Source organism: Canis lupus, chromosome 18 (assembly GCF_011100685.1).
Source record: "Canis lupus familiaris isolate Mischka breed German Shepherd chromosome 18, alternate assembly UU_Cfam_GSD_1.0, whole genome shotgun sequence".
NCBI classification, from domain to species: Eukaryota; Metazoa; Chordata; class Mammalia; order Carnivora; family Canidae; genus Canis; species Canis lupus.
Genome location: NC_049239.1, coordinates 34,416,972 through 34,429,679, shown reverse-complemented (window position 1 = coordinate 34,429,679; position 12,708 = coordinate 34,416,972). Strand labels below are relative to the sequence as shown.

The following is a 12,708-nucleotide window of genomic DNA, read 5'->3' as shown; positions in this document are numbered from 1 at the left end:
GTGGCCCAAGGACACAGACAGTTCGACTCTGGTTTTCCTCTAAGCTACAAGGGAAGTATGTCCAGCCCTTGTGGTGGAAGACCCACCATTAGCCCCTGTTTGCTACTTTGTCTTTCTTTGCCAGGTCTTGAGAAATTAAGGCCCCAAACTTTAGGACATCCATCCTATTGCTTCGTCTCTCACTTGGGTCCTCACTGGCCCTCACCTAGCCCATTGATGTAGCCTCAGAACTCTCTCGACTTCCCGTGAGTCCACCTCCGGAGTTTCCTTTTGAAAATACAGGCCCCTCCTCTGCCTCCGCAGGAGGGCTTGTCTGAACATGTCAGGCGAGGAGTGGAGGGAAGCTGCTTTTCTGCTCTACATTCTTCCATCCAGAATTTCTGACTCCTCACCCAACTCCGTCCTCACCAGGCCCCAGACCAGTGTCTCTGTAAAGACCGGGAACGTGCTGTACTTCCCAGAAGTGTGCCATAGAGAACTGAACTCCGTAGCCTGGCACTCGGCTTTCTGATCCTCAGCTTCTCCCACACCCCATACATCCTCTCTGGTCAGACCGAACCCTCCGAAGTTTCCCGGGTACACCATCCTCCATGCACCCCCATGCCTTTGCCTTTGCTTTTCCTCTGCTGGAAGGCGCCTCCAGCCTTGTCCTCCTGGCAACATCCTGTTCATGTTCCAGACCCAGCTGAGCTACTTCTCCCACCTGACTCCCCACACATGTCTCTTCCCACAGCACCCTTGGCCCTCGTTGTCCACAGGCACTCGTCCCACAGGGTTCCAGCCAATATTATGGGATATAAAGGCTTTTTGTGGGTTGCCCTGGAATAGCAGCCCCACATGTGGCACTGTTTCTGGGGGAAAGCTGGTCCTGAATTCCAAATCACTGACTTGTCCTCATTACTAGAAGTGTCCATATATTTAAGCATGAAAGTATGGAAGTACATGGCTTCCACGTTTAATAAAAGGAGAAAAATTGTTTAGGAAATCTTGGTTTTCAAGAAAACCAGGATCACCCAGATCCAAGACAGTGCAGTGACTGACTCCTAGCCTGTGGCATCCAACAGACTTGCTCAGAGCATGTCTCGGTGGCCTGTCAACCATGTCACCTAAGGCTGCAGCACTCTTTGCTTCCATGTCCTCTTCTGTAAAATAAGGATGACAATATCTGCCTCCTAGCTTGTTGCCTTGAGAAGCAAATGAGATACCGTGAGGAAAGCCCTTAGCACAGCCCTTGGCACTCCAGTGTTAGTGGTTACCATTGGTTAATAAATCCCCGAGTCCTTTGAGCTCCACGAAGACATCACTTGGGTTTGCCGGATTGGGGCTTATGTTAAAAAGGTAGCCAGGTAGCTTCCAGTGTGGAGACTCAGGAATGTTCCAGCATTTGTAGCAAGGTTCAAACCCCCTACTTAATCCATCCACCCAGCATCTCCAGCGTGTCCTAAAGGTTTTATATGTGCACAGTGGTGCGTGGTCTTCATTTATTTCGGCGTCTCCTCCCCGGTCTTTGGTTCCCTCCCCGTGTCCAGTCCCGAGAGTGTCCTGTGCCCCAAGCCCTGCCTAATCCAGGCCCTTGCCTTTTCTCTCGACCCCCTCTGCAGGTCCCCCTCCCGGGGTACATCGAAGCTTACCCCCGGTCACGTTATCAGCAGAACTCGCCCTCCAGACTCCCTCGGCAGTACAGCCAGCCGGCGGGCTTGCACCCCAGCCTGGAGCAGGCCCCGGCGCCGTCCACGGCCGCCTCGCAACAGAGCCTCGCCGAGAACGACCCGGCCGACGCACCGCTCACCAACATCTCCACCGCCGCCCTCGTGAAGGCCATCCGGGAGGAGGTGGCCAAGCTGGCCAAGAAACAGACAGACATGTTCGAGTTCCAGGTCTAAGGCCAGGGCCCCGTGGAACTTGCCGACTCGGAGGGAACGGCCTTCGGGTCCCTTGGCCGGACGTGTTGGGACCTGGGGCAGAGACCCCTGTGCGTCCCTCTCACCCTCTGCAGAGGTGAACAGTGGGCCTGTGGGCGGCACAGGAGACCCTGGAACCCCTGGATTCTTGGCTTCTTCAGCTGATCGTATGTCAAGTGGTCCCTGCGTGGGACCGTATGTTTGATAGTCTGTGAAGTTAGATGTTTGAACTGTGGGTGTATTTCCCTCCGGAGCCTTAGTCACAAGACACACTAACTGATCTGCAGATCCCTGTCCAATGCCACATTTTAATAAGTCACCGGAAGGGGGAGAACATTGCCCTCTCCTCGGTGAGTTCTGCATGCTAGCTCTGTTTCTGTGTTAAAGGCAATGCAGGCATCTGATTAAGCACCAGACTGTTCTCTCTCTCTCTCTCTCTTCTCTCTCTCTCTCGTTCAGCTGTGACTGTAATCGTTGAAATTGCCTCTGATCTTGTAAAGGAGGCATTGATTCCAGCCAAGAAACTTGAGTCCTTTTCTCTTAAAGGTTCAGGTTCAAAGTCAGATGGATGGGATGGAAAGCAGGACCGTCCATGACTACACCTCTAAATAGTCCTGACTCTTTTTTTCCTCCCGTGAGTTAAACAAAGGCCAAGAAGGAGGGAAGATGAGAGGGAATGGTGGGCTTGTGTCGACAGGTTTTTGAAAAGGTGTTGCCGTTTCTGGAACTCGAGGGCCCGGCGAGGTGGTATCCAACTGAAAGAGAATCGGTGCTAAGAGCTTTTAGGATCCTACAAAAGAAAAACAGTCATTTGTTGGAGGGTTTTCTTTGCCCTGCAATGAAGGTGGCCTGAGAACAGAGCTTCTCTCTCTTTTTTGAGATGATAGATACATCGACTTGACAGGAAAACCTGTCTCTGCAACGCCCAGCACGTGCTGCCGAGTGACCCAGAAGGAAGGAGTAACTGATGCCTGTTTGAAGCAGAAATAGTGAATCCCCAGTCTCCCCCCAACCCCCGCCCCCTGCTGCAGCCTCTGTTTATAGAAGCTTCTGAATGTAGAAAATCTGTTGATTTATGTTTAAATGTAAATAACATTTTTAAAAGTGTATGGAGTTTGGCAGTTCCCTCCTTCCCTGCCCCTGTAGTCAGTCGATGGATGCAGGAGGACATTCGCTGAGCTTAGGACCGTGATGTGGTGAGTCACATTCCCTGACGTGGTGAGTCGGTCCCCAGAGCGCTGGGTGGACACTGCCTCGCACCCCGAGGCACCAGCTGCTGACTGTCAATTCCTAGACACGACAGCCACTGGCTTTGGGTGGCTCCCCGGGAGGGAGCACTATGGCTCCCTCACCAACTATGTTGGGGGCTTCCTGGGTGCCTGTTGGAGAACGAGGTCCTGTCCTGCCTTCACCCATGACCCATCTAGCTTCAGCTGTGTCCATGCCTTCTGAGCCCATCTTGCCATTTCCTCATGAGTTTCTTTGGTCTTTAATCAAGAGAAGGTGGAAATTTAAAAGTTGAGAGAAGAGTAGGAATGGAACTGATTAGAATGGGAGATTCAAACTGTCAAAGCACAGACTTTTCAAAGAAGCTGTTTTTATTTCCCAGTGGCAAATTGCCCTTTCTGGAAAGTTCCAGAGATGATGTATCATGGAATCCCCCAGACAAGTCTCTTGTTCGGATGATATTAGGTAGTGTCCTTTTGGTATGCTGGTTGATCTTTCATAGTGTTAGTTTTTTGTTACTTAAAAAAAAAAATCAGCTATAAATAAAATGTATTTTTGTAATTTCCATGTGTATATATGGTATATTTCTACCAATGGCCAGTTGTTGTAGTCCAAAACCTAAATCAGCTTGCAAAACACTGTGGATGGTGCAAGATTTTATTGACAGATTAACATAATGCCTAAGTCTATCCAAATAGGTATTCAATGCACTTGAATGAACAAAGAGCCAAAGAAACTCAGCCTTTTCATGCAAATGGTATGAGTCTGATAAAGTCAGCCACATTGTCCCGCCTTATCAATAATATTAATATTTCATCAGAGCAATGATATCAACCCAGTACTTTGTCTACTTGGTAAATGCCTGGAAATCCTGTATGTGATAATGAAGTTTCAAGACCTTAGTGGGATTAAAAGAGATGCTTCAAAGACAGTGTCTGAGCTTTGGATGTTCCAGTGACTTACAGAGAATGAGCCTACAGTGTGCCGCCGTGTGGCTCCAGCTTCCTAAGAGGATGGAGAAACAAATCACTGTGGTCTTTGCAGAACCCCAGGAAGTATTGAGTTAGTCAACTGAGACGGCTAGAAAGATAGCGTGCTAAATCAGACACTCCCGTAAACTAGGCACCACAGGTTTAAGAAAAGTACATGGGAGGAAAACCTTAAGTTTAAAAGGAATCCATCTGTTCATGTTTTTTCCACCACTGAGGAGATAGCCGCCATTGTTAGATTTTCTGTGACTAAGAGGCGGTCCCTTCTCTGAAGAGCCCCCTGACCTCATGGAGGGGACAGATGCCTGGACAGCTGCCTCTGAGCAAAGGCAGGTGGGCAGAAGCACTTCACGGAAGTGAAAATAGAGTTCCATGAGAGCCCAGAGGCTCTACACTCCTCATGACCCTTCCAACAGTTGAGGAAGCCACAGAGGACCTTGGCGGTCTTGGAGAAGGACTCAGAAGTCCAGAGAAGTGGAGCAGCCTGCTCAAGGATTCCAGCCCAAGCCTGCTGATTCATGATTCAACTTGCTTTCCATTTCACCATGCTGCCTGCACGCTTGTCTGTGACGCCTTTCTTGAACTGTGCTAGGAAGTTTAAAAGGTAGACCAGGGTCATATGAGAGACGCCCTACATTCTCTTGACGAAAAAAGATGATTTGGTGTGTAAAGGACTTCAGATACAGTGTATAGAGGACGATGCACTTGTGGCATAATAAACATTTTCCAGAACTTGGTTTGATGTGAGTTTTGTGCATTCCTGAAAAGAAGTGCACGTTGGCTTTTTCCAGAGAGCGCCAGCAAGGAAATGGTATCCTCCACTGCTGTTCAGGACTGCAGGGGTGTATTCCTCTCAGTGCCATGGACCCACATGAGGAGGCAGGGAAGCCATGACAGCTGGTCATTATGAGCTAGCAGGTTCTATGCTTTGCGTCAGGGGAGGCAACCCCGTGGTGCAGAAGCATAAAAGGCTCTTGTGTGCCCTGGTAGCTGGCATCTGAGATGGCGGCGGTTACCTGTAGAACAGGAAGTTCTCTCTTTCAGGGTGTGCTATGGACTTAATGTTAAAAATCCTAGCCTAATACCATGATGGTATTAGGAGGTGGGGCCTCGGGGAGTAATTAACTCATGATGGGGAGGCCTCATGAATGGGAGTGGTGCCCTCATAAAAGGGATCCCAGAGAGCCCTCTTGCCCTCTTTTTTTGCCACGTGACAATACAGTAAGAAGTCAAGTCTTGCAACTCCGAAGAGGGTTCTCACCAGCCCCTGATCCTGCTGGCACCCTGATCTTGGACTTCCAGCCTCCCAAGGTGTGAGAAATAAATTTCTGTTGTTCAAAAGCCACCCCGTCTGTGGTACTTTGTTATGGCAGCCCGGGCTGACTGAGACAGGGTGGACGATGTAAGAAGCAGTTCTCTGGTCCTGGAAGTTATATTGTGCATTTGTCAGTTGAAGAATTCGACAGAAGGGCATGTAATTTCTGAGTAGTCTTGATGGAAGAATGGATAGGAAGCAGTTGGATTTGTGATTTTTTTTTTTTTTTAATGAGAGTATAGATGGAAGAAGACAGGAATTTAAGTACCTGACTTCAAGAAATACTTCTCTAACAGGCAGAAATTAAAGAAATGGATTAAAAATTTTAATGTTGATTGTAGATACATAAGCTGTTTTTCTCTATCTAAAGCACCTTTTTTCTACTCAGGCACTCAATGTCTAATGAATAAAATGACAGATACTATTTCTAAAGTTTGAGAACATAATTTAAACTTAATCTGTTCCTTTTCTACCACACACCAGAAGACACTTTGGGCCTCTTAGGGAAATATAGTAACTTAACTTGGAGCATAACTGACTCGGGCCCAAGTGTTAGCAATTAAATTCTCTCATTTAGTCCAGCCTTGAAGGTGTTCTAGTCAAAGATTTTTTGTCAAGGATGAGAAACCTATTCAGACTTGCTCCAAAGTGTGGGGGGTGATGGAGAGACTATAGGGCCATTTCACAGAAACTAAACACAGCTCCCATATGGGAAGGGGCTGCAGCCATCTCACTCTTGCTTTCTCTCATACCTTCTTTCCATATGGGCTTTCTTCTGTTTCTCTCTGTGTATCTGCTCAGTTCTCTTGCTTCCCCTGGCCTCCTAGCATTCTCTGTTTTCTCATTACTGTATATGCAGCTGAAAATCCATCTCAGGACCCACGCCTCACCACCTTTTCTTTCCTGTACTCACCCCCTCTCTCATTACCATCTCTGTGCCCAAATCTTAAGAGTCTGATTGGTCCAGTTCATCTACCTATCTACCTATGGATGAGACACCCTTGGGTCATGTGTCTATCCAGTAACCAAGGGGGTGGAGTCATGTAAGACAGGCATGCCCCCTGGACTGACCCTTCCAGTAAGAGCCTTCCTTGGGGGCTAGTACCCAGAGGAGGAATGTAAGTGGGCAAAACCTTCAAAAAGAAGGGACCTCCTCGGGACTGGAATTGACCAGCACTCTAGGACACCACACAGCAGGTGAGCAATCCCTGTGGACCCTGCCGCAGAGGGAGAGGTCATCCTTGACTTGTACGTCAGGTGGGAACGCATACATTTGAAACCCTGGTGGACAGGCCAGCCCTGCCCCAACCACGTACCGTCCCAGCACCAGTACTACTGATACAACTTGTGGGCCTAAGAACAATTTCTGGCCAAGGTCCAGGAAGCACCACATCTTGCTCAGCACACAATAAATTCTTATAAATTGAATCGCATGATCTTAGCTCAGGTGCTATTAATGTAGCTCACGGCCACACACTTGCATGGATGAGGAAACTGATGAGCCTCTCTGTAGAGTCTTTTGAAACAAAATTCATTTCAAGTGAAATTGATATTATTGTGGTTCTGCTCTTCAAAATATAATAAGTTAGTGTCCTGAGAATTGAAAGGTCTCTTGATTTCTTAAGGTGAATGGTTACAGAATAGAATCCTAGCCTGTGGTAAGTGCGAACATGTAAGGGGCTTCTGGAAAGGAATATTTAGGAAATAGGAGTCACAGTGCCAGAAACAAATTCTTTCAGACAATGTTAGGTTGCTCTGATTGTGCCGGTTTCAAAGGCAGGGAAATGTGTGATGGGGCAAAATTTATCTCCATGGGTCAAACCCATACTTTTGTGAAAGCCATTCTATAATGAAATCTAGAAATCGATTATTTTCATCCTCTGACCTTGGCCAGATTTTTGTAAATCACGGAAGGAGACTGTCAGTGTATTTTATATAAATTAACTGTGACCTCACCTTATTTCCTTTATCTCTTCCTTATGTCTAAATTCACCTCCACCCATATGCAGAGAGAAGGCTTGTGCCAAACAGAACCAGAGTATCATTCTCTGGTCTGGAAATTTTGAAAATGGCATAAATAGTCAAGGCCTTAGGCAACTCACTTGAAACCATTCTCTGACTCCTCATCTATGAAAGGAGTACAACGACATCTGCACTTCCTACCTCCCTTGGTGAGTGTGAGGAGCGTGTGTATCTGAAACGGCTTTGAAAGTATGTTTGTAGGTATTCTTACTAAAGTATTAGCTTCATAATTTGGTCTTTTCTAGTGAAATACTTTAGCTCCTTCCATCCACTGAACTAATATGTCACATATTCTATAAAATTTTTAAAAATATAAATTAAAAAAGAAAAGATATTCCTAAGATTGGAACTGCCCACAAAAGCCAGCCTCATCTGGAGCCATATTTTGTTGTTGTTGTTTACTTTTTGGAGGCCACATGAGCATGCATACATGTGCTATCACTCTGGGTGGAACACGCAGACTGGGGCTCCCCACTCACTAGCAAAGACAAGTACTGAATGGGAGCTCTGACGGTAGCTGTTGACACGTAATGCTTGGCTTTCTAATTCCTACATCTGTGGCCTCCAGGAAAAGAGCGTTCATATGCTATTAGAATTTTCTTATTGTAAAATAAAAAGCAAAGGCTTTCGTATCCCCAAAACCTGCCTGCTTCTCATTCTCCGTCCTCCCTATGGGGAGATGGAATCCTCTTCACAACCCAACTGCACAGAAGTACCTACTGCGAGTTGTCAAAGCACCACAGAACCCCTTGTGGTCTCAGAAGCCGTCCCAGCCTCAAGCACGAGCTCATGAGCCAAGAAGAACTTCCCCTGGCCATCCACAGGCCCCAGAGAAGCAGTTCCAGCCTATTCATGACCATGTTCTTGGAACAGAATAAACCAATGCCTGGTCACAGGCCCTCCTCAGAGCATAAAGAGGTCCCATCCAGGTCAGTGGCTCCCAGAGGGTCCAGGATGACATGGGTATGGGACACAAACTTCCAAGACCACCTACCCACTTTCCCTGCCATTGCTAGTCTCAGCAATCACGGCGTCCGCCTTCTGTTCAGCCCTGTTCATGTGTTATATCCATGCTCTGCCCTCTGATGTAAGCTGACTGGACAGAACATCCATCTGACCCAGGAGCCACAAATTCGTAGGCTGACCAGCCACAAAAAAATGTAACTCAGCACACGGGGCTAGACCAACTGGATCCTCTCTGTAGGAAATACCAAGACACAGAGTCTATTAGCAAGAGAGGTTGAAACTGAACAGTCAAGACTCAGAGGCCATGATGGGTTGTAGTCAAAGCAAAGGTCTAAGAGAACAAGATATTGAGTAAGAAGTAGCCTTGAGGCCAAGGAGACTTAGAGTATAGGTAAGAAAGCCTGTCTCCTATAACAAAAATAGGCAAATGAAAACCAAGTCCGAATGTTTCGGGGGAGTCCCTACTAATGGGAAGCCACAACCCTGGGGCTCCTGGGGCTCCACTGAGATTCCGGTGGCTTGGACAGTAACAGCGTGTTGTGTCTCACGGGGGCCGAGTCTGCTGAAGCTCTCTGCAAGTATTCAGAAGTACTTAGACACTCAAGGAGCAACTTTTACTCCTCTCTGCCCCTCTGTAAAGAGGGCTCACATAGGCACAGAAAACACTCCCCACAGCCACTGTCTTGCTGCAATGATGAGGAGTAAATCTGGAACCTCCACAAAATTCTGCCACGCTCACCCACTGCACAGAGTAGGACCAGTGTGCCCATTTTCTTTTTCTTTCCTCCTGGATCTTGACTGCTCTTATCCTTCAGGACAAATGAAATGATCAAGTGAAGGGAAGTGGTGGTGCCTACTTCAGTCCCAGGAATGGCAGACAGACACAGAGCCAGGGAGCTGGGAAAAGACACGTGGCGATCCCTAGCCTTTCCTTGCTGGGGTCCCCTCAGAAAAAGGAAAGCAAGCTTGTTCCAAAGGATGATGTCTAGACTTCTCTAAGTCACTGTCATGCACCCAACTCATGCGCTCTGCTGGCCACTGGAAGCCAGAAAGAATGCAGCGAGGAAGGCGAGTGGAACTGAGTAATGGGAACATTAGTGAGGCTGTTGTCAATGGTCAATTACCTGTAAAATGTACACAGATGGTTCCCAGGAAACACAATTGCTCTGAGTCTCTCTATGACCTTTTGGAGGTATGGGTATAGCGACTACTGGTTTGCACAGTGGGGCACTTCATTTTAACAACATTTCAGTGTTCACGTTTGCACATGGGCAAACTCCTATTGAAGGAGAGGCCATATGACTCCTTAGAACTGAAATAAAGTTTCATTAGCATCACAGTTTCACCACCAACCCCTCCTCCAGACTGAAGAGCTCTGGCAAACGCTTGAAGATAAAAGCACTTCAGGTTACCTGGTCTGTGAAACAGGCTATTATGAGCTTGCTCTAGATCTAGAGGGCCTTCACTGAACATATGAGAGCTTGCTTTTGCCCCCGGTACCCATTCCATCACCCAGTTCCTCAGTCCTGGTAGCTAAGGCCTTTGGGAGACCCAGAGGGCCTGTGGAAGCCACACCCCTTGAGGCCGTATCTCCAGTGATGCGAACACAACCTAATGAAAAATCAGGCGACCACCCAGATGTCTTGCCTGTGGGACATTTGGAAACAGCTGATTTGGGACATAGGGTCTACAAGTAAGCCAGATGTTGGATTAAATTATTCATGCTTCATCCTACTCTGTGAGGATTCGTGATGGCAAAGCCAAAAGCTGTTGCATCCTCCTGGAGAAGTCCATTTCCTAGGTCAGGTTTGGTAGCATGAAGAGGAATGGCCTGGAAAGTCTTAAGATTGTGAAAACAAAGGGCTGGACTGCCAAATTGCACAAATTGCTTCGTATATTGAAATTCAGGTGCTTTGGAAACTAAAAGCTGGCTTTTTTAAAATTTAAGACTTTGCCGTCAAAACTGGTAGGTCCCAAACTAGCCTTCAGTGCTCGGGGGACCAATTCTTTAGAATGAGTCCAGGTAAAAGAACCAAAGACCAAGACCAGAAATCGAACCAGAAATCAAAAACTGAGCAGACACGAGGGTTTACGAAGGGCTGTTGGGCTGTATCTCTGCCAAGGGCATGCATTATGGGCACAGTTTCATCCTGTGGATCATTAACCTTTTATTTAACTGGACCTATCCAGGAAGCACTGATAGAACCTTCCACACAGCCATCCATTCAGTCCTTCATTGGCTGAGCAAACATTTCCTGAGTGCCACCTATGCACCAGACTCCGTGCTAAGTGATGAGGATTCAGCAGGAGCGGGACACAGGGCCTGCCCCTCTCAGAGCTCACAGTCAAGGAAGACTGAGCCATACAAAGGACCACCATTCATTCAGTGAATCTTCTACCTCATAAGAGGTAGGGGAGATAAAAAACGAATGCAGCCACATGTAAACCAAAACCCCTTCTTTCTGGAAACCTTTAGGATTAGAAAGGACATTAGTACCTTCTAAGGATGCTACACAGCTTTCTTATCACTGGCCTTTAACCAGTTAGTAAGATGCCCACAACATCCCCATGGGGACAGAGAGCAAAGCACCAACTTCCAAGAATCACCAAGTGTTATGAACCCAAATTTCAGAGCTGTCACCATCAAATGAAATCAGGAGCCCAAACTGTAAGAAAAGAAATAACCAATTTGGGGACTATGCTATGCAATCCAAGTGAAAACTTCAGGAGCCATATATTTTACAAAGGAAACCACAGTACACCGAACACCCTGACTTTGCATTGTTCCAGTCAATCAAGTGCCGCTCAGAATGCACTGGATTGCTAATGAATGGGTTTTGGTTTTGGTTCAGCCTCTGAAATGTAGCGCTCTATGGAGCAAACCCAAATAGGTGAACTAGGTAGAGCTTTGCAATGATACCACTTCTTTGCTGCATTTGTCTGTCGAGCTTCTTTGAGTTGCAATTGTGTTTGGTTTTTTTCTTGGCAAATTTGCATATGAAATAAAGCACGTTGTCTTACTGGTAGTTTTCTTTCCAGGGTGTTAGTGGATATTTGTGCTCACATCTTGTCTTTTCTCGTACTTAATATTTCTCTCTCCATTCCCCATAAGGATAAGATTTCAACAAGCATTTACAAATCCTCGGAAAATTAGAAATTGCCACGTGATGAAAGGATGGAGTTTGCTGTTTTTGAAATTACAGGATCCCAAACTCTGAGTTGGAAGAGAATTTAATGGGGACGTTATCCCGCTTTGTACCTTGCAATCAACACAGGATACACTTCATGTCCTATGTGCTTCTCTGGTCAAAGGTTAAGCAGAATTAGGGCCTCAGCAAGGCAGGTTCTTGAGGAGAGGGGAATGAATAGGAGGTGGGAGGGAGATTGAGTGTTAAAGATGATTGGATATATAGGGCAAAAAAAGTAATGTAGTCACCATGGGGTGGAAGTAGGAGAATTGTCTTGATTTTAAATTATATATGGAGTAAGAGGACACCAAACTGTTTTTTTTTTTTTTTAAGATTTTACTCTAGCTCTGAATCTGTTCCATGCTCATTGTTATCACATGGGTAGAGGGATCCCCATTTTAGGATTTGCGATCATGCAGACCTGGATTTGAACCTCATCTTTACCTCATTGTAGTTACTTTGGACAAGTCATGTCCCCTCTCTGAGCCTTATCTGTGAAAAGAAGATAAGATCTAGTCTATGAGTGACTGCAGAGCTGGAAGGAGACACTGCCTGGTTTACACCTGCATGATACCCTATGAGCATGACGGATTATTGACATTTATTTGCCTCCTTGGAAAATTCTAGCATTGGGGAACTTACTCTCTTGCCAGCGTCAACACTTGATCCATTGATCACCCCCAAGTGGTGACCCCTATGCTCAGGCCCTTGCAGCCACCCACTCTAGACAACCAGGACACACATAAGTCCCCAGAACAGAGGGCAAGCTCAGGACACCCAGGCATTGAGCAGTGCTGTGAAAGGAAAAGCCCTTCACCACCTGACCAAGCTGGAAATCTCCCACAGATTCCACATGTTCTTATGATTAATGGCGCCACCACTCCTAGAAGTCATTCTTCAGAACAACCAAAAGACTCAACTCACCCCAGGCATTCTACCCTAGTCCCAGCAAGCAACTCCCTGCCAAACGCCTGGACTTGGTGTATTTAAAGGTCTGGCAGCAAGGGCCGTTAGTTCTGTAAGAAGGATCCGGAACTCATTACCAGAACCATACGGTAAGCCAGTGGAAAATGAGACTACCCACGTAACTGCTCGGGCAC

General features: G+C 46.8%; 1 protein-coding gene across 6 annotated transcripts in view; it reads left to right on the top strand.

Moving 5' to 3' along the window:
• Positions 1-3,693, top strand: part of KIAA1549L (KIAA1549 like) — a 138,011-nt gene extending 134,318 nt beyond the window's left edge. For 4 of the 6 annotated variants that reach the window (XM_038563060.1, XM_038563062.1, XM_038563064.1 and 1 more), the window contains one exon: positions 1,602-1,883. In XM_038563060.1, the coding sequence (XP_038418988.1) occupies positions 1,602-1,883 (282 nt within the window). Of the gene's footprint in view, positions 1-1,601 lie in introns of all 6 variants that reach the window. The other 2 variants (XM_038563061.1, XM_038563059.1) reach the window with 1 other exon arrangement.
• The last annotated feature ends 9,015 nt before the right edge of the window (positions 3,694-12,708 follow it).